The sequence below is a fragment of the Phoenix dactylifera genome, chromosome 12 (genome assembly GCF_051530095.1).
Source record: "Phoenix dactylifera cultivar Ajwa chromosome 12, Ajwa_hap1_PhDact_Kaust_v1.1, whole genome shotgun sequence".
Classification (NCBI taxonomy): Eukaryota; Viridiplantae; Streptophyta; class Magnoliopsida; order Arecales; family Arecaceae; genus Phoenix; species Phoenix dactylifera.
The window spans coordinates 6,172,900-6,191,413 of record NC_143201.1 but is presented as its reverse complement, the minus strand read 5'-3'; the positions used below and the strand labels follow the sequence as shown (position 1 = coordinate 6,191,413).

The following is an 18,514-nucleotide window of genomic DNA, read 5'->3' as shown; positions in this document are numbered from 1 at the left end:
CCCCCTATCGTTTTCACTTTAAAAAAATTCAAAAAGAAAGAGGCTGAAGCCCCCCGTTTTGTTTCGAAACAGGGGCAATGATATAGGGGCTCGGGCCCTGTACAGTGCCATGGAGGAGCCCTCCCTCGCCTCTCTCTGCCCTCTCTCTCTCCCTCCCTCCCTCCCACTCTCTATCTTTTACTCTCTCCTTCTCCCTCTTGCCCTCCTTCGCCAGTTTCTCAAAACTAGGGGTGGAACCATGCCGGTCCGCCTGTGGTACAACTTGGTATGCCTTGAATCAGGTGGTTCAGGGCGGTACAATTTTTCTTGTATTGAAAGAAGTGCAAGAAAAGCTAAGTAGAAAATGGGAAATGAGAAAATAAGAAACCAGCAAGGTAACTAACCCCAGGAATCATGCCTAGGGACTATTAGGAATCATGCCTAGTAAGGAAGGTATCATTCCTTCAGAATCTTGGTAGTGCAATGAATTTAGGAACTAGAAACTTTATTTAGAACATAACATAACATAACATACTTTTGCAAAGGACATTTAACCTCATTTTATAGAGGAGGGTTGCAAGTAAAATATTACAAAGCCAGCTAAACAATGGTTGTTAATGGGTTGGGGTCAAGTAGTTATATAAAGGTGCCAACTTTTGACAACTAGCACTTAGTTGGCAGCCAAAGGTCATCTCAAAAAGTTGCAATCTTTGACCTGCATAATTATCAAGTAGTTGGTAGAATCTTCTTGCTAATGGGTGTTGGCTAGATCCAGTAGACTTGGGCTAATCCCAATGGACTTTGGTCCCAAAGTATTGGGCTAGCAAAGCTTCCATATTGGGGCTGCTCCAGTTTCGTGCCATATAAGTGCAGATTTTTCCTCTTATAATTTTTTTTTTTTTCATGTGCTGCGAAGCATCTCCATCTTTATGCTTCTAAGCATGTTGGTTCGAGAACATAACTTGGTCGGTACCAGTTTCTTGTTGGGTTTAAATAAGTGGATCTGAACCCAAAGCAATCATGCAAAACCCTTTTACTGAACTGAATACTTTAGGCTATCGGTGACTTTGTGTTTGGAATCCAATGAGACAATGACATTGATCTTTTCATGATATTTGCAGTTCTCATGAATTAACCTACTATACATTTATCATGGATTACATGTAGATTCTACTGCTTTGCACATTTTTCTTCTAATGAATTGCCCTAGATTTAAGGGTTTAGATTCTACTTTGTCCAATCGCCCAGAATCTATCAAGGCGGAATGATAGGTTAATGCATCATATTTCTATAGTATATTGGCTATACCTTTGTACATTTTCCCCCTAGTTTCTTGTTAAATATTTAGAGTTCTTTAGTTAATTTGTGATTGGAAACAATATACTAAAAGACAATATTGCTGACCCCAAATAGTTGGGAAAAAGGTCGTCGATTATGATTATGATGATTATTACTAAGACCATGGAATGCCGTACCGGCCGGTACGGGCCGGTACGTATCGGTCCGGTCCTAGACCGGTACCGGAACGATAAAAAACCGATATTTTCCGGTTTTTTATCCGAACCGGCCGGTTTGGGCCCGTACCGGTGCGAACCGGCCGGTTCCCACCGGTATGATATTTTTTTTTTAGAACCACAGCGCCGCGTGCTGTGGTTTTTGAAACCACCGCGTACCGGCCGGTACGTACCGGATCGGACCGGTACCGTACCGGTCCGGCCGGCCACCGGTACGCCGACCGGTACCGGTACGCCGGACCTTGACTAAGACAATATTACTGCCGTTTAGGGTGGATTCGTGTTTGCTACAAATGAATGTGTTTGTTAATGGTGAAATGACACATTATTTTTAAGTTGGTCAAATACTCATGCCTAGCATATTCAGGGCCGGCAATGTTTAACCGTTTAACCCATGTAACTTGTTTCAACTTGTTGTAGATTGGGTTAGATTATCTGTTTAATAAAATGGTCAGGTTCAGGTCTGGATTTTTGACGCATTTAATAAATAGGTAGGGTTTGGGTTGATAGATTTTGATCTATTATGTATCTAACCTGACCTGATTGCCCACCCTAGATCTTAGGCAGGGATTCAACCTATGAATTTCTGATAGGTTTTTTCACATGCGTGTTAATTCAGGAGAGTATGAAGTAGCTGCTGAAACTTTGAACTTTTCATTTCTAACATACTTGGACAGTTGCTTAGCACTTGGTTCCTTGAAGATGCAAGGGCTCATGAGCACAGCACTGGTATATAAAAAAAAGTAATGCCTTATTTAGAGCTAGAGCTCTGGGCCTCTGCTGCATCTTCGTAGTTAAATTTAGTCGGATCCGAAGTAGAGGTTAGTTTTGGATGAAAAAGAAGTGGCGTGGGCTAGGAAAACAATTAGAATGTGTAATGTTCATGCCTAACACAATCGTTACCTGACCTGAGTGAGGTTTGATTGAAATTTTGGCCTAGTTCCTGTGATCTTTGTTTGGACTAGTCATGCTGTGTCTGGTTGCTCAGACATGGACCTATTAGGTCTACATGTTTAGGATTTAACTCCAAGAAATCATATCAGCCCCACTATATGCTGTAGCTCTAAACTAAATCGGAGCAAGTTACAATTTTGGCCTTTTATGGTTTCCAATATCTGTGACAATAAAGTTTAGGTAATTAAAATTTTATGATCCATATGACTAGTCAACTGATAATCAACAACCATGCTACAAGTCCAATATGACTTAGTATAAATGAGTATATTATATGTATTTATGATTATTTATTTTATGATAATTAACTTTTCAATACTTATGATTTGTAGCCTTCTAAAATAACAAAACAACAATTGAAGATGAAAAAATAAACCTTAACCTTAACCAACAAGCCTTCTGCTATCTATCTAGGGTTGCCTTTTATGTATCATGGGATTGTTCATCAAAGTGCAAATAATGTTTAATGAATGAATTAAGTATCTTAATGTACCAACTACCAACTATACCGGTAAAGTATCGGTACTATTCATCAAAGTGCAAATAATGTTTAATGTATAGATTAAAGTACCACAGTGCACCAAATATATTGGTAAAGTACTGGGTACCTACAAACCCCTCCTTATCATTCCGACACATGATACGACATCTCACTTGTGATGTGTTCGCACCAACAAACACATTGTTTTTGGTAAAGTAACTTACGGGTGAGTAAGAACGACATGGGTATCAATATTGAGACTTTAAATCACTTTAATGGCTAGTTCTGGACTTAATGTCAACTCTTTGAATTGGTGCCAAATTCCTAGCCATGACAAGTTTGGTAAGAGTAGCTTATGATGAAACTATGCAATTTAGCAAGCAAAAAGACCTACCTGATGATTATGATTGTGCAGTTGGAACTTACGCATTCAGGAAGCAACTCTCTTAAGATTTCCCTAGCTTTGGAAATAACAGTCTATATAGAGAGGGAAGAGGGCATGGTTTAGGTAACTGCATTAAATTTTCAAACATATAATAGGTAACAACAATTCTGGATAGATATCATGTTTAGAATTTAGATAAGATGTGGTTTTTCCACATTGATCAACATTTTGAATATCTATATTTCATGAGCTCATACGTCATTAGGCATTGACTAATGAGCTCTGGGCCCATCATAGTAACACTTCATGCTTGTGAATTATGCCTTATAAGGCTGCTTTACTGAATAGCAATCAAGTTCTGGAATTTTTTTTCATTATAATAAAATGCTAAACTTAGTATAGTCCTTGGCATTCAGGTCAAAGATGGTCATATATGGGCAGCTCAGTCAAGTCCGCTTTTGTTTTACATCTGATCTTGTCTAAGGCGAGTCAGATATGCCTAAGCAACTTGGAAAAGCAAAGGAGCCGAGTTCTGCACCTAGAACCAACCTTTAGGTGTATTATTAGGGAACAACTTGAGCCTGTTATAATTTAGGTCCTCATTAGCCTGAGCCACTTGCACTGCTGGGCCTGTTACAATTTTTCTAAGGAGCCTATTTCTTAAAGCAAACATGATCGACATGCCATATTATCCAAATTTTGTAGGCTTAGGTTATCAGATTTGAAAAATGCTTAAACACAGGAAGACTACAAAATTGGACAATAGGAGGGCTGTTTGCTTTCTTCCTTTACCTTTTTCCCTTGCTTGACAACTTGAACATTTTTGACAAGTATTTGTTTGTCTTTAAATATAATTGATATCTTTTAGAGTACTTTATGGACTGTATGGTTTCTATTATATGATGAAAGTGATTAGTTGAGCAATTCAAGTAGTAGTTTTTTTATGGTGGTTTAAAGAAGCATGCCCAACATACAGCAGAGAGCTGTATTATCATATACTATAGTATTGTAGGCAATGTATAGCTCTTCTTTTTTGTTTCACTTCATTACAATTTGTCATTCTAACCATACATTGATCATTTCCCTGGAGCTTGTGGAGAAAAAAATTAATATTGAATAGCATATATTCATTTGGTGTAGAAATAGGCTGATTTTGTTTTTTTTTTGATCATATTATAGGATGATGTGCGAACTGGAACTTACAAAGCTGCTATCATGCGATATCAAAATTTAATTGAGGGCAAGGTATTTACCTTTTCTCCTTTAGTATGTAGAAGTTGAATTTGGCTCTTTCTTTTTTTTCCTAAACACAATATTTATCGTATATTGTTTCTCACTCTCATTAGTAGTTATTCGTAGGTTGTGTTGGATGTTGGTTGTGGCACAGGAATTCTTGCTATATTTTGTGCTCTTGCTGGTGCTAAGCGGGTAATTGCATCTGACACAATATTCATACCTTCCAAATTTACTTTGAATATGAACCATGTTTTGTATAATTTATATTTCCTATTCTTGTGCAAAGTTCGAAATAGTAAGAGTTAGTGTGCCATATTTTTGTAAGTCTGCAAACTAGCATTCGTACTGCTATCAGGTGGCAAGTTGCATGATATACTTTCCAAATCTTTATACCTTACTTGATCTGTTATGTATTTAATAATGATTGCTGCTGCCTATGTTTAACTCTGTCTATTGGCTAGTGATTAGTGATTCTACTTTATGGTTCCACTGTGCTTGTTGTTTTTGGGTGGGTGGTAATTAGACATAAAACAGGTTTGCTGGACATGTAGTTGTAAATTTGAGGTGCACCATGATAAACTCAATATGATATAGAAAAGTCATGTTTGGAACACACGGCTACTTATATTTTATAATACATATGATCATCTTAGAGTTATATGGAAAGTTTTAACACCTATAAACTAAAACTAATGTTTTTTGCCATGTGCAAAGGTAAAATCAGTTATTAGTAATGAATCATAGATAACAAATGAAGTAAACTAATGTTGCATTTAGTGTTTAGTGACCTATATGGCTTGATCGGGTCGACCCCCCGACCCGTGACCCACAGGGTCTAGTAGATCAGGTCATACTAAAGCCCATGTTTTCACCAAACCAGGTCAACCCACCATTGAACTGCTGACCCAAGCTTTGCACTGTCGAACCCTCCATTGTCAGATGGTTCATAAATTCTACTCGGGTCAACCATAAAGGGAAATGAAAAATAATCTTCCCAGCCCCACTCTGCATCAATCTTGTAATCCCTATGAGATCGGGTAGTTATGGTTGGTGTGAAGAGGCCAGAGATTCCGTGTGGCCAAACATAGGTTTGCCTGATCTAATGGGGATGGAGACGAAGCCATGGGATCTCATATAGAAAGGGGCTTAGAGCAGTTGGTCCTGTAGGAAGGGAGGTGGACCACTGGATCTCACTTAGAGGGAGTCGAGGGCACTGGATTTCTTGGGTATCAGAGTTGGGCTATCGGATTCCGTGAGGAGGAGGTAGCTGAGAATGTTAGATCTTATTGAACAGAGATGGTGGTGCTAGATTTCATGAGGACAGAGGTGCTGCTGCCTGACTGAGTACTCTTCCTTCTCTTCTTCTTTTTCCTCCTCTTCTTGCACTTGGGATTGGGATGTGTATGAGGGAGGGGAGGGGGAGGTGGAGGTAAGTGAGACTAAGAATGACATGGAATAGGGCATCATGAGGAGAGAAAAGGGGAGGGATTGCTCCCTCAATGAGTAGATCTGGAGGACCGGTTGACTCATGGTCGAACTCCGGTGACCTGGCCAACATAGTGTTTCAGTGCTGACTGCGGGGTTCCAAATACTTGTACTGCTGTATCTAGAATATAGCCAATGTTGCAATTCAAGTGAAGGATATATTCTGGATAAAATGTATCTGCTTGAGCCCGAGAAAGAGGTTGAAGAATAGTAATGAACTATAGAATTGAGACTTCGTCAATACCTCTTCAAGTTTCAAGGAAGTTAGTCTCCTCGATCCATCATCAACTCAGATAGTAAAGTTATACAATTTTGTTGAAGAAAACTATAGTAAGGAGACCAGCACTTGCACACAGTGTTGGTGTGACTCATGGGAATGCATCATATGCCATGGAAGCCTGCTATCAGTAAACTGGTATTTGATGGTGTTCTGCAATTAGGGATTCATAGTTTCTGTGCTTTAATAATAATATTCATTCCATTTCTGTCTTTTTGTATCAATATATTCACTCTACCTTTTTTGATGTTTCACTGTAACTATTTGCTCATATTTAGATAAAATACGTTGTAAGATTTACTTCTATATTCTATCAGGTCTATGCAGTAGATGCAAGTGAGATTGCGCTGCAGGTACATTCTTGCAACCCTGCATTTTTCATGAGTTTCAAAAGTGCTTGCTGCATTGGTTTCAAGAAACTTATATTTGATTATTATATTCCTTTCTTCTTTGTTGCTTTACAGCTATTCCTCATTTTAATTTTATGATGACATGTTTCAACTAGTCAACTGGGACAAAAAAACCAGGATGACATTCTCAACCATGACTTCTTGTTCTTTTTCTAGATATGGAGTATTTCTGCTTTGCATGTCTTCAACTCAAATTAGTAGGGTCCATATAATATCTAAAAATGTTGTTACCCGGACTGCAGTATCATGTATTGTGCCCATGTTGGTTAGGTCTTGGCACAGTAAGTGCACCGTACTATGCCATCAATTTGCCATGCACTAGTAACAAATAATATATTATATTGGCATGTTCTAAAAATGCTGTTACTAGGACTGCAGTATCATGTAATGTGCCCATATTGTTTAGGTCTTGGCGCAGTAAGTGTGCGGTGCAATGCTGCCAATATGCCATGCACTAGCAGCAAATAATATATCCAATTGGCATGTTCCAGTATGCTACTATAGTCCTTCTATTTTGTCTATGCTACTTTGACTGCTTTCTGACAGAAGGCGTAAAAGTTTTGAATGGTAAGCGAGTTTTTCTTCTGGGACATCCTTGGTCATAGTATGGGCCTGTGTTGCTCATAATTAATGAGCTCTAAACATGTTGACATCGACAAGGCTTAAATTCTCATCACGAGTTACATATCATGCGAAAGAAAGTAACCATGAAATGCACCTCTGTCATTATGTTCCTTGCTATAATGCAGCAGTGCGATGCTCAATTATATTAGCAAATGTTATGTGATGCAGGCTGACACTCTTACTGCATCTTAATACCGTTTATCATCATGCCAATTCATTATTTTGCACGGTATGATACGAGATAACAGTATATGAAGCAATACTTTCATCCTTCATTGTTATACATCCATCTATATTGAAGATCTCCTTGTTGATTCTTAGTTAAATTTTTATAAAATGCACCTTGGTGTACATACATGATAATGTAAATGATCTATGGCTTGCTTACACCTTGTTCTTTATCAGTCTTTTTCCTGTATTGCTTATTAGTTGGTCATTTCCGTTGGACAAAATTATCTCATATTATACATCATAGTAATCTTGGGTTTTGTATTTGCTATTTCTGCATGTTACATGATATTGGCATCTTATGTCTTATACCACTAACTATGCAAAATATACTAATCTCAACATCAGCTGCCCTATCATGTGAGAATAACGTGAGTAACCAATGCTTATTAGTTGCTATAGAACACATAGCACAGTTCTTTGGGTAGCTAAAAAAGCTAGTCTCATATTTCCAATACTTGTGGTTGGATGGAGAGATGGTGATTGGAGTTGCTGTGTTCAAGATTTAATTTGATTATGGAAATGTGCATGATGAAAAACAATGTTAATGCCTAGGTCCTTTAATGCCAAGAAGGTTCTTTGGTTTATTTTGAGAAAAGTCGTTGTTTTATGACACTTAAATTGTACAAGAGAGAGCTATTGCCTTTGCATTAAGTCATCCCAAATGGATTTCACAAATAGAGATATTGTGCTAAATTGTTACGAGAGTTGTGAATCCGAATGATAGATCTTAATCTAGGTGTCTCAAAACGCATATAGACCAAAATTCAACTATTTTAGATATTCATTGTACTATGTGTTTTCCAATTTCAGGAAACTTGGTGCATTAGGTTAGGGGGATCAAAGTTACATGATTTTTGCTTTGTATGTGTAGATGTTGCAAATCATTTTCAGCATTGTGGATGATCATTTGGAATCATGGCATGCCGAACCGCTCAGTTCGAGGCGTACTAAGGGGAATCAGGGCAGATCTGGATGGTTTGCCCCTTTAATTCGGGACCATGGTTCGCTGTACTGCCCCGAACTGTCCGATTCGGGGTGTACCAAGCCATACCCAATTTAGGACGTGCTCCCTCATCTCCATCCCCATCCCCCTCTCAACACCACCCTTGCCTCTAAAAATAAAAGAAAACCGGTGCTTGAGCTACTGTCCCCAATTGGAGTCTGCTTGGCTATTGTTCTCCCTCTGTCCCACCTTCCAGCTCTCTCGGTCTAAATGGTTGAAGCCGAATCTCCTCCTGATTCTTATAGCTAAGGCATTCTTCAGGAGAGAGAGAGGGAGGGATAACTTAGAGAATTGGTTTGAATCTTCCTAAGAGGTTCCTTTAAAAGCAGAGCATTAGAGAGACCTCAGAAGTGCTATTAACAAAAAATGCCTAATAGACTTGACAGAAGACTTATAATAAAGAAAGTGAGAAGATCCTGCGAGATGGGCTTTCCTTAATCTTTTCACACTCTCATTAAGAATGCAGTCGAATTTTTGAACCCTTGGATTTGGTGGTAACTACAATAAAACCGGTATTTTCAACCGGCACCTCTGAGGTATATCCTGTTAGAACTTCTTTAAAAGAGCAGATCCTTGCCATCCATTTCAAAAATGAACGGTAGAGGGTTAAAAAAGCAAGACTTTTTGTGTGTCTGTAGCTCGAGCAATTCTTCATTGGTCTTCATTATACTTGTGACTGTGGATTTTCGAAGCTTATATGAAATTGCTATTTTCACTATTATAAATGTTGCTGTATGAGTAAAAATGCATTAAGAAATGTTGTTTTTGTAAATATCTTAACAGGCTAATGAAATTGTGAAAGACAATAATTTATCTGACAAGGTCATTGTTATGCTTGGACGAGTTGAGGTATGCTTCTACTGTTACACAACATGATCACTAAGTACTTTCCTCTATTTTGGTGTTAATAATTTATATACATTATTGCAGCTTCTCTTAAATTATTTCCATGGCCTTGTTTTATTTTCTGATTTTAATGAAAAAAAACTGTTCAAAAAGTTGCTTAATTTCAAGATTGCACCCTAGTGAAAATCGAACTAACCCTGCATCCTTATAACTTTTCTGGGACTTTGCTTTTCCTAGTATTTTTCTATTAACTATAGCTATGGGATTTTTGGCCATCTATCTATTCAACAAATAAATGAAAGTTTTATTTATCAATATCTATGGTCTTTGACCATAGATAATGATTTTTCTGTTAATACTAATTATGTCAATACTAATTACTATTGTTGGAATCATGATTCTTATTTATACAGATTACAGACACTTATATGTCTCACGACGAAGGACATTTGAGATTTTTTGCTTATATGAGTTTTTTCAACACTCCCAACAGTTCTAATTTGATATAAATTCGTATTTTTTGGGAACTGGTGGAATGTGTTCATATTTGTTAATAGGGTTTTGTTTCACACAAACGATTGCCACAAGTGCTTATCATAAAGTTTTTGTAACTAATAATGTAGGTGATTTTGGTTTATTATTAGGAATCTCAGGTCTTTATTGGATAACAGGTAGTTCGGAATTTCGGAATTTGTTTGAAATAGCTAATAGCTTGATCCATAATAATGGGTCTGCTCGTTATTTGCTCTGTGCGCCTCTTTATTGTTTGCCGGTGTTGCTAAATCTGCACAATTTCCCCTCCAAATATGTTTGCCTAATGTCATGGAAGGACCTACCCCTATCTCGGCCCTTGTACAAGCTGCTACCATATGACTAATACAATGATTATTTTATTTTTCTGTTTATGAGTGTTGTTTTGTGCATGATAGAAGCAGGTTAAGTATTCCTGATTTCTTGATTGATCTTTATTGATCCTAATAATCTTACCATAAACTGGTCTTCTTGCTGCATTTTCATATGATTTCTAATTAGCTGTTTCTATTTCCAGACATGTATATTAGTGTTGCTATTTTCGGAAAGGAGAAAAAAATTAATCAAGTTAACTAAATGATTGATCCTAACAAAGACCCCATCCAACCTAAAACCAATCCAGACCTGAATATATGGTTCGTGTCTGTCTTATTCTTGTCCTGATCTGAACGGCCTTTTGAGTCTGAAAAGTTTTCGATCTGCTTTGACCCCACTCGACTTAGTCAGCCAATTGGGCGGGGCCTATGTCCATGCTTCCTGAATTATGTAAGGGTTCTCTGGGTCTCTGATAAACATTCATTTGCCTCCTACTTGTTATTCCTTCTGAGGCTTCCTGGAGAAAACTTATGTGACTGTGGTTAATGGATTTTTGCTTTGTCAGTTTGCATCTGCCTTTTGTGTTTTTTACAATTGTTTATTTTGCTTTATATGGCAGCTTGCATGTCCTTATTCTTGATCTTCATTAATGCAGGATGTCAACATTGAAGAGAATGTTGATGTCATAATATCTGAATGGATGGGCTACATGCTCCTTTATGAGGTGCGCATATTGATTTATTTTTCCAGAAATTTCATCTTAGGAGTAGCTTGACGAATATGTTAAATTGCATGTGGCATTTATGTGGTAATTTTGTTCTTATAATTTTGCATAAGCTTAATATTTTGTCTGACTTATTTTATTTTGCTAATTCCATATTTGTTATTGTTTGTAGACTATGTTGCCTAGTATAATTTTTGCCAGGGATAAATGGCTCAAACCAGGCGGGCTTATTCTTCCCTCTCATGCCACGGTAAAATTTTCTTGCTAGATACCTTCTTGAATTGAATCTGCAGAGGCTATTCTGAATTTACATGTAAATTTGTTAGCGAGCATGAAGAATGAAATTTGAAATTGATGTTACTCTTCTTTAAATAAAAAAAATGCCCTGATGTTATCAAATAAATAGCTGGCCTCCAGGTTCTTAAGATAGAATTTAATATCGATCTTGTTTTACCACATTAAAATTGAGTTTCATTTGCCAAATTTGAAAGCATTCATTTTTGGACCAATAAAAGATTTTCTTTGTAATGACTAAAGTTGGAAGCATGCAAATTCTACGTTACTTTGAAATTCATTGATGATGCTTATGCCAAAAATCAGCTATTTTATGTGCCTTGAAAATTTTATGCCTTTCAATTTGTCAATGTGATGCATGATCTTATTATCAAATTTGATGGTGCCCTTTATGAGTTGAACCACTTCTTTTGGACTAACTTAATTAATGCTTGAAGCTGGAGAAATGCAGGCCCACCTAACAGGTGATGCTTCCATGATCCAGCCATTCAATTGATCTGTATTGTCTTGTATCCTTTAAAGGATTAGTTTTACGAATTATTTGAACATATAAACTGATGCTGGAGATTAAGTCTAGGTTATTTAAAAAGTCCATCTTTTGAATGCTTTCTATTAGGCTCTGTTTTGCTTAAATATGTAATACCTAAATATTTTTGTGAAATTAGATCTTTATTTAAAAATTAGTTTGCTTTGCATTAAAAGATCTCAATTTCATTGCATTGGTTCTTTTTCACCTCCTTTCAATGTGCTGGTGATGGTTTTGTGTCGATACTTCAGGTGCTTTTTAATAGTTGACATTTCTAACATGCCAAACTCTTCTGAAAGTTAAATGCTGGTTTCTTTCATATGATTATTGTGACTTGATATGATTCATTAGTATTTACATCTGTGTCCAAGAATATTGCATTTTTAAGGATATAAAGGTACTAACTCCTTGTACCAGTGGTTGGCTACTTGACTCCTAGTACTCTAATAGCACCAGTATCTAAGGTCAAGATAGTGCTCTGGTTGTATAAATATTTTTCTGGTATTAGAAAGTCAACATGGTTTTTCTACTGGAGCTTTTATGTTGATATTAATTTGTAAGTTTATGATTTATTTACTTTATTTCTTATGTAGAACTTTACTCATTGTAAGTGGTTTGTCATGAAACTTCATAAATTTTACTCATTATCTATCATACCCAGCCATTTTGCTTTCATTGGCTTGGTTCGGCCATGCAGTGACCGGATCTTGACTATGAATAGGATGATACTCAAGTCTCGCCATTTCGGTACCAGACCTTGTACCGGTGCTATACTAACACAGTGTCGGTTTTGGGCCGGTACGGCGTACCTTAATGATACTTAATACAAGCATACCTTAATTTTGTTTAGCTTAGATTCTAGGGAAACCTGAATAGAGTCACATATGTCCCTGTTTGAAAACAGAATCTTTATGATCCATGTCTAATGGATGCAAAATGAATTCATAAATAGAATTTTCTTCTTATCATACAAGATTTATGTTTAGCTTTTGGAACTAATTTTAACAAGAGAAAGAAGAGGCAGAAAAGTTCATTTTGGCTTGAATTATTTTTTTTATCATTTGTTTAGAAAAAGTGTAGCTTTAGAATTATTTGAACCATGCACATACTACATTTGGTAAAAGGCTAAAAGGTAATTGGAAATACTAATCTCTAAATTGATCTTGACATCAAGACTTTTTATAATTGAAAAGTCATGGTTTTGGTGATCATGAAACATTTATCTGTGGGTCATGCGGGTTTACAAGCTGAGAGTTTTTCTTTTCAGATTAATATAAACTAAAAAAGTCCTTTTTTCTTGTGCTTAACACCTTCTATAGGCTCCTACTGTTGTTTCCTTTCTTTTGTCAATCGAACAAGCAAAGCGAAAGTTTCACCTTTCAACTGGTCGATATTTATCTCTGCAATTTGGTTGATCGGAGAATGATAAACTTATTTCATGGTCAAATATACAATCTTATCACTTGACCTATTAAAAAGAATTACTCAACCATGTCTCAGTTCAAATTTGTGCTTCTTTTTTAATATACCTTTTTAACCACAGTTTGTTCAAGCACTTTATTCTATAGGTATCAATTGTTTTTGTGCATGTACTTTCACTTCAGTATGCTTCTCATCTGTATGGTTTGTTTTTGCGATATATGAATCCCATCTGATATTAGCTGTATTTTACATGGTACTCTGAGATAACATTTGTCCATCTTAGTGTTTACTAATTCAACTTCTAGCTTTTTTTATGATGGATAACTTGCATATTCATGCTGTCAAACTCTTTTCCATATTGTTATCCTACTCCCCTGTACCAGCATATTTTATCATGCTTGCAATAATGCATGTTCTGATCCTCCATCAGGCTCTGTCCTTCAACCAATCAGTTCGTGAGTAACAAATGTATCCATAGTGGTTTCATTATTCTCATAAGGTTGTTCTTTTTGAAGAAAGAAATCCAGGATTAATGATTTGCTAACTTGTAGTCTTTTGATTCTTTATGTTATTACAGAGGTATCACTACCCTCGTTTTCTATACTGATTATTGTAGATTTGGTTTGTTTTTGTCGACTCTGTCTACTGTAAGTGTGATAATTGTGGTAGCTTCATTTGTGGTTTGAAAGTTAAATATGTGGATCTAGTACAATTAATACTATATAGTTGATAATGGTGGTTAATTATTTAGATTGTTAATTCGATTACTGCTGTATGTTTTACATCATTGTACTACTTATCAAAGGAAGATGCTTTAGATGAATTAGGATGTAAGATTCTTTTTTTCCTCTTTGATAAGGGCATTTTTAGCTGCTCTTTATTATGTTGGAAGCAGCCCTTAGCATGCTAAATCCTTGTCTCCAATTATTAGTTAAATTTTATTAAAATCAAATGCTCTGAAAGACTGAAACAATGTATTTGTTAAATTTAACCTCAACTGGTGGACCCACTGTTATGTGTGCTGCATGGCGCTGAAGACAGCTTGGTTATTTGCGATTTGCTAAGTTGGCAACGCTTAGAATCTTGTGAGTCTACTTAATCAACATATGGATATGTTATCCTTTTTATTTTTAAAATAATTATCCAGTCAAAGTGCCTCTTAAAAGACTTCCATCATTGTAGTTCTCTCCTCTGGCATGTGATTCATATGACATGTTCTGTGGTCCATGTTCTGTTACCACTTCCTGTGCAGTTCATGTGCCGCTTGCCTGATGACCCAAGTCTTACTTGGCTGTTATAGTTTTACCGAATCATAGCTTTTGACATAGTCTAGTGTTGATATGACATCCCAAACGTCATTCCTCATTTTGACCTGGGTAATCTAAATTTAGCTCCATTGTACTGCTGTGGTTTGTTTCCATGGTAGTAAAACTTTTAAACCAGCAAAAGAACGTCAAAATCGAAAATTCTTAAAACTAAAACTCAACAATTCACAATATCTGGGTATTCATTTTGTATAGTGTATATATTTGATTAAATGATATCCTATATATGCCAATTTTCTACAAAATTTCTCCATCTGTCATAAATATCAATTATGTGAACTTTAGTTAATTTTATGAGCTGTTGAATGTGAATCCTGACGTATGATTCTTTATTAAATTTTATTATGCTTGCAACAACATCGCAATTTCTTTTTTGATCTTGTTTTTCATAAAATTTGAGGTAGTGGAATCCAAACAACAAATATTTTTATGCACACTCTTCCACATGTCTTGCAGCTTTATATGGCACCAGTTACACATACTGCTAGGTACAGTGAAAGCATTGATTTCTGGCGCGATGTTTATGGAATCAAGAGTAAGTTAACTACAAGTACTACTAGATATTTTGAGGGGTAATTGGTGGACTTGCATGAATTACTGGATAAGGTTGATTTAATGATTCAGTTCAGTCATTTGATTCCCATGTCATAGAAACAATTTTGGAATTACCAAGTCTAAGAAGGGCATGGAAGTAGGGAAAAAATATGCTTATAATACTTAACTTGTTTAAATATACTGAAAATATCATTATGGTCAATGAATGCAGTGTCTGCTATGCTGCCGCTTGCAAAACAGAGTGCATTTGAAGAGCCATGTATAGAGACAATTACAGGAGAAAATGTCTTGACATGGCCATTGATGGTGAGTCCCACATTATGAATTATAGTTGTGGCATATGTGATGGTTGCTTTCCTTGCTTTAGTTATTTCATCACTCAGGTAACCTAAGAAATCACAAAATGATTACATGCAGAAGAATTAGATGTGAACTCTCAAATGCCTAACACAAACAGCCACATCATTTTTATTTAAAAAGAAAAGATAAAAAAATTCCACCTTTTATTTTAGCTGTCACTCTATTGTGAAAACTGAAAACTGCATCAAATGGACTGCTAATTCAACTTAGGCCCTTCTAATTATACGGATTTGATTGTTAATCATCTCTTATGGCTAATATTTTATCTTTGTAATATGATTATAAAAATATAATATAAGACGACTCAAGTACCAACATTTGGCCCTACTGACATATTGTACCAGCCATGCTGGCTGATGCCTTGGTGTCAGTATGGGGGGCATATTGTGGTATGTACTGTACCAGCCTGTGATTGGTAGGGTCTGTGCCTCAGAATGTATAGCACCTTATTGACATTTTAAAACATCAGTATCATAGTAATAGCAATAGACTGGTGGTAAAAGGTTTACATTGTCTATTATAATTACATATTTAATGTTGCCATTTTGGTAATTATTGAATAAATGTTTTTACCATAGTGATAAAAGTTATTTTTTCCTACTGCTTGCATGAGATAGACCAGGGTTCTAAGTTTGTGGGCAGGCAGATCTGTCATTGCTTTTGAACCTTATACTAAGATTAGATTTTTAATTAAATTGGAAGAAATGATTTATTCAGACTTCTTATTTCCTTGGTACTTCTTCTAACCTCTTACCTCTTCTGCTTTGAAAGCTGTTAGTAATAAGAGATTGTTGACCTAGCTCAAGAAAGATTGTTCAGGTCCGCTGAACTAATGCCGGATGCCATACCGGTCGGTGACTAGTACAGTATGGTATCGGTTCGCTATCGTACCGACACATAGTACTGTATAGTGTACCCATCATCTGTTTGGTACGCTATATTCTGTTTTTGTTCTGTTTTTTGTTTTTTTTTAGTTTTTAGTTACTATTTTAATCATTGTGGTTGTTTAATTTAGAATTTTGATGTTTTTTTTGTTTTTTCATCAAATAGACTTGAAGCACAATTAATGCAGCTGTAACATAACCGAATGCATGAGTACATATAATTGAACACATATAATTGAATATCTATGTCCTTCGTAGATGTCTCGATTGTGGTCATAGTCCATGCCTGGGATATTAGTCCAACTTTTTAGATAATTTATCCCATATCCTTGCATTCCATAATCTGTGCTACTAGATAGCCACCTCGATGTTAATCCTTTGTTTGATATTGGATTCGCCATCTGAAGATCACGGTAGTGAAATCTGCCTTGTAAGTTACCTATGATCGTGAAGGGTAGTAGCCACTCAAATATGACATCTTAGTCGATGTATATCTATGCGGGTCATAGCCTGGTTGTGTAAAATAGGAACCGGCGTACGACTTGGATCCAGATATCTCCAGGGATCCTGGTGCACAAGCGAGGTCATCTACATCACCAATGCCATATCTCTACAACCTCAAGGGGCCCATTTTCTATATGCAATAGTATCATTATAGGCTTTACCGGGTGATGCATTGTGGTTCGTATCTTGTGTGGCATGACAAATAGGGACTTGTAAATCGAAGACCCTGGAGCATATATACTTGTATCATATCCACTACTACCTTTTTGGCTACTAGATGTATTGTCGGTTGAACTATCATTAGCGTCATCGTTGGTGTCGCGAGATGATCTCAGCAATCAATCATCCGAGGGCTCACTAGTCTTCGAAACAAAGTGAACTGACTTTTAATTCACTCTTCCTAATGGAACTGCAGTTTTCTTTTTTTTCCTTTCTTACTGACCTGAGGAACTGCCTTCTTTCCCTAGATGCCCCTGCTTGCCCGGCTCTATGTGTGGTCTGACTGCACCCACCACCCTGATAGGCCGAGCCAATATTGGAACCAGGTCTTTTGAGTCTCCTCCGACCTGTCTGAGTCGATCGAGACCATGGTGGCCTCTTCTCCACATCTTTCTATCAAATCTCTGGGAGGTTGTCTTGGATATGGAGCCTTACGATGATGATCAACTATCCCTCGACTTTTGTGGCTACTTGACAGGATGTGAGTGTGGCATGTCATTCTACCCATTGTTATGTATCCACCCCAGCCTCTTGGTATGAAACTGGTCGGTTGAGGAGGTGATCCTAGCTCCTCAAGCTTTTGCTACTGCTATTGGCAGGGGCGGCCCAATACATTTGGGGGCCTAAGGCGAATCCAATGAATGAGGCTTTTTTTTTTAATAATAAATTTTTTTAATAAATATAAAATATTTAAAAAAATGATATGAAAATGGATAGCTATCAAGTACACTATTTCAACAAAGATACATGAATCTAATAAATATAGGCAAGAAATCTTTTTAATTTAATATTATTTTTGAATGGAAGTGCAGAAAAGTAATTATCCTAAAAAAAGGGCCATAAAACTGATTAAATAACTGAGATAATGCTTGGCAATATTGTTTATCATGTCAAGCAAGAGCGGAATAGGAAAAGGTCATCCCATGGCACTTCATGGTCAAGGTAAAGAAAAGAATTTGTCCAGAAAGGAGCTTCTCTATAAGAGAAAGTAGGGGCATTATGGGAAATTGACTCCATCTAATTAATAAAAGTCCCATCCCTCCATCTCCCCTTCAAGTGAGTACCCAAGCAGCAACCGCAACATCACAGCACAACAGCCATTCAACCCCCTCCCTCCTCTCTCTACCACCCAAGAGGGGGGAAGAAACCGAGAGGAGAAAATTAAAAGAATCTCCACCCTCCAAGAAGTCCATTTCCAATCCCCCTTTCTTCCTGATGGCCCAGCTGGATCAGGAGTAATGTGAGGGAAGGAAAACCAAGACCAAAACCAAACAAGAGAAGGGATGAAAGATAAGAGTGGCTTCAGGCGTGTATCAAGCCAACCAAATCCCTCCTCTCTCTCTCTCTCTCTCCATCCAAAACAAAACTACCGTCCCCAACTTCCTAAATTTCCCCTCTGCAGGCCAAGAAACTCTCCACCTCCCTCCCAT

The 18,514-nt window shown here is 36.8% G+C and overlaps 1 protein-coding gene across 6 annotated transcripts in view; it reads left to right on the top strand.

The window, feature by feature from the left end:
- Window positions 1-18,514, top strand: part of LOC103712333 (putative protein arginine N-methyltransferase 6) — a 33,882-nt gene that overhangs the window by 7,479 nt on the left and 7,889 nt on the right. For all 6 annotated transcript variants that reach the window (XM_039115894.3, XM_039115896.3, XM_088708712.2 and 3 more), the window contains exons 2-9: window positions 4,493-4,558; window positions 4,673-4,741; window positions 6,629-6,664; window positions 9,363-9,428; window positions 10,927-10,995; window positions 11,168-11,245; window positions 15,019-15,097; window positions 15,329-15,423. In XM_039115894.3, coding sequence (XP_038971822.2) covers window positions 4,493-4,558; window positions 4,673-4,741; window positions 6,629-6,664; window positions 9,363-9,428; window positions 10,927-10,995; window positions 11,168-11,245; window positions 15,019-15,097; window positions 15,329-15,423 — 558 coding nt within the window. The remainder of the gene's footprint in view (window positions 1-4,492; window positions 4,559-4,672; window positions 4,742-6,628; window positions 6,665-9,362; window positions 9,429-10,926; window positions 10,996-11,167; window positions 11,246-15,018; window positions 15,098-15,328; window positions 15,424-18,514) is intronic.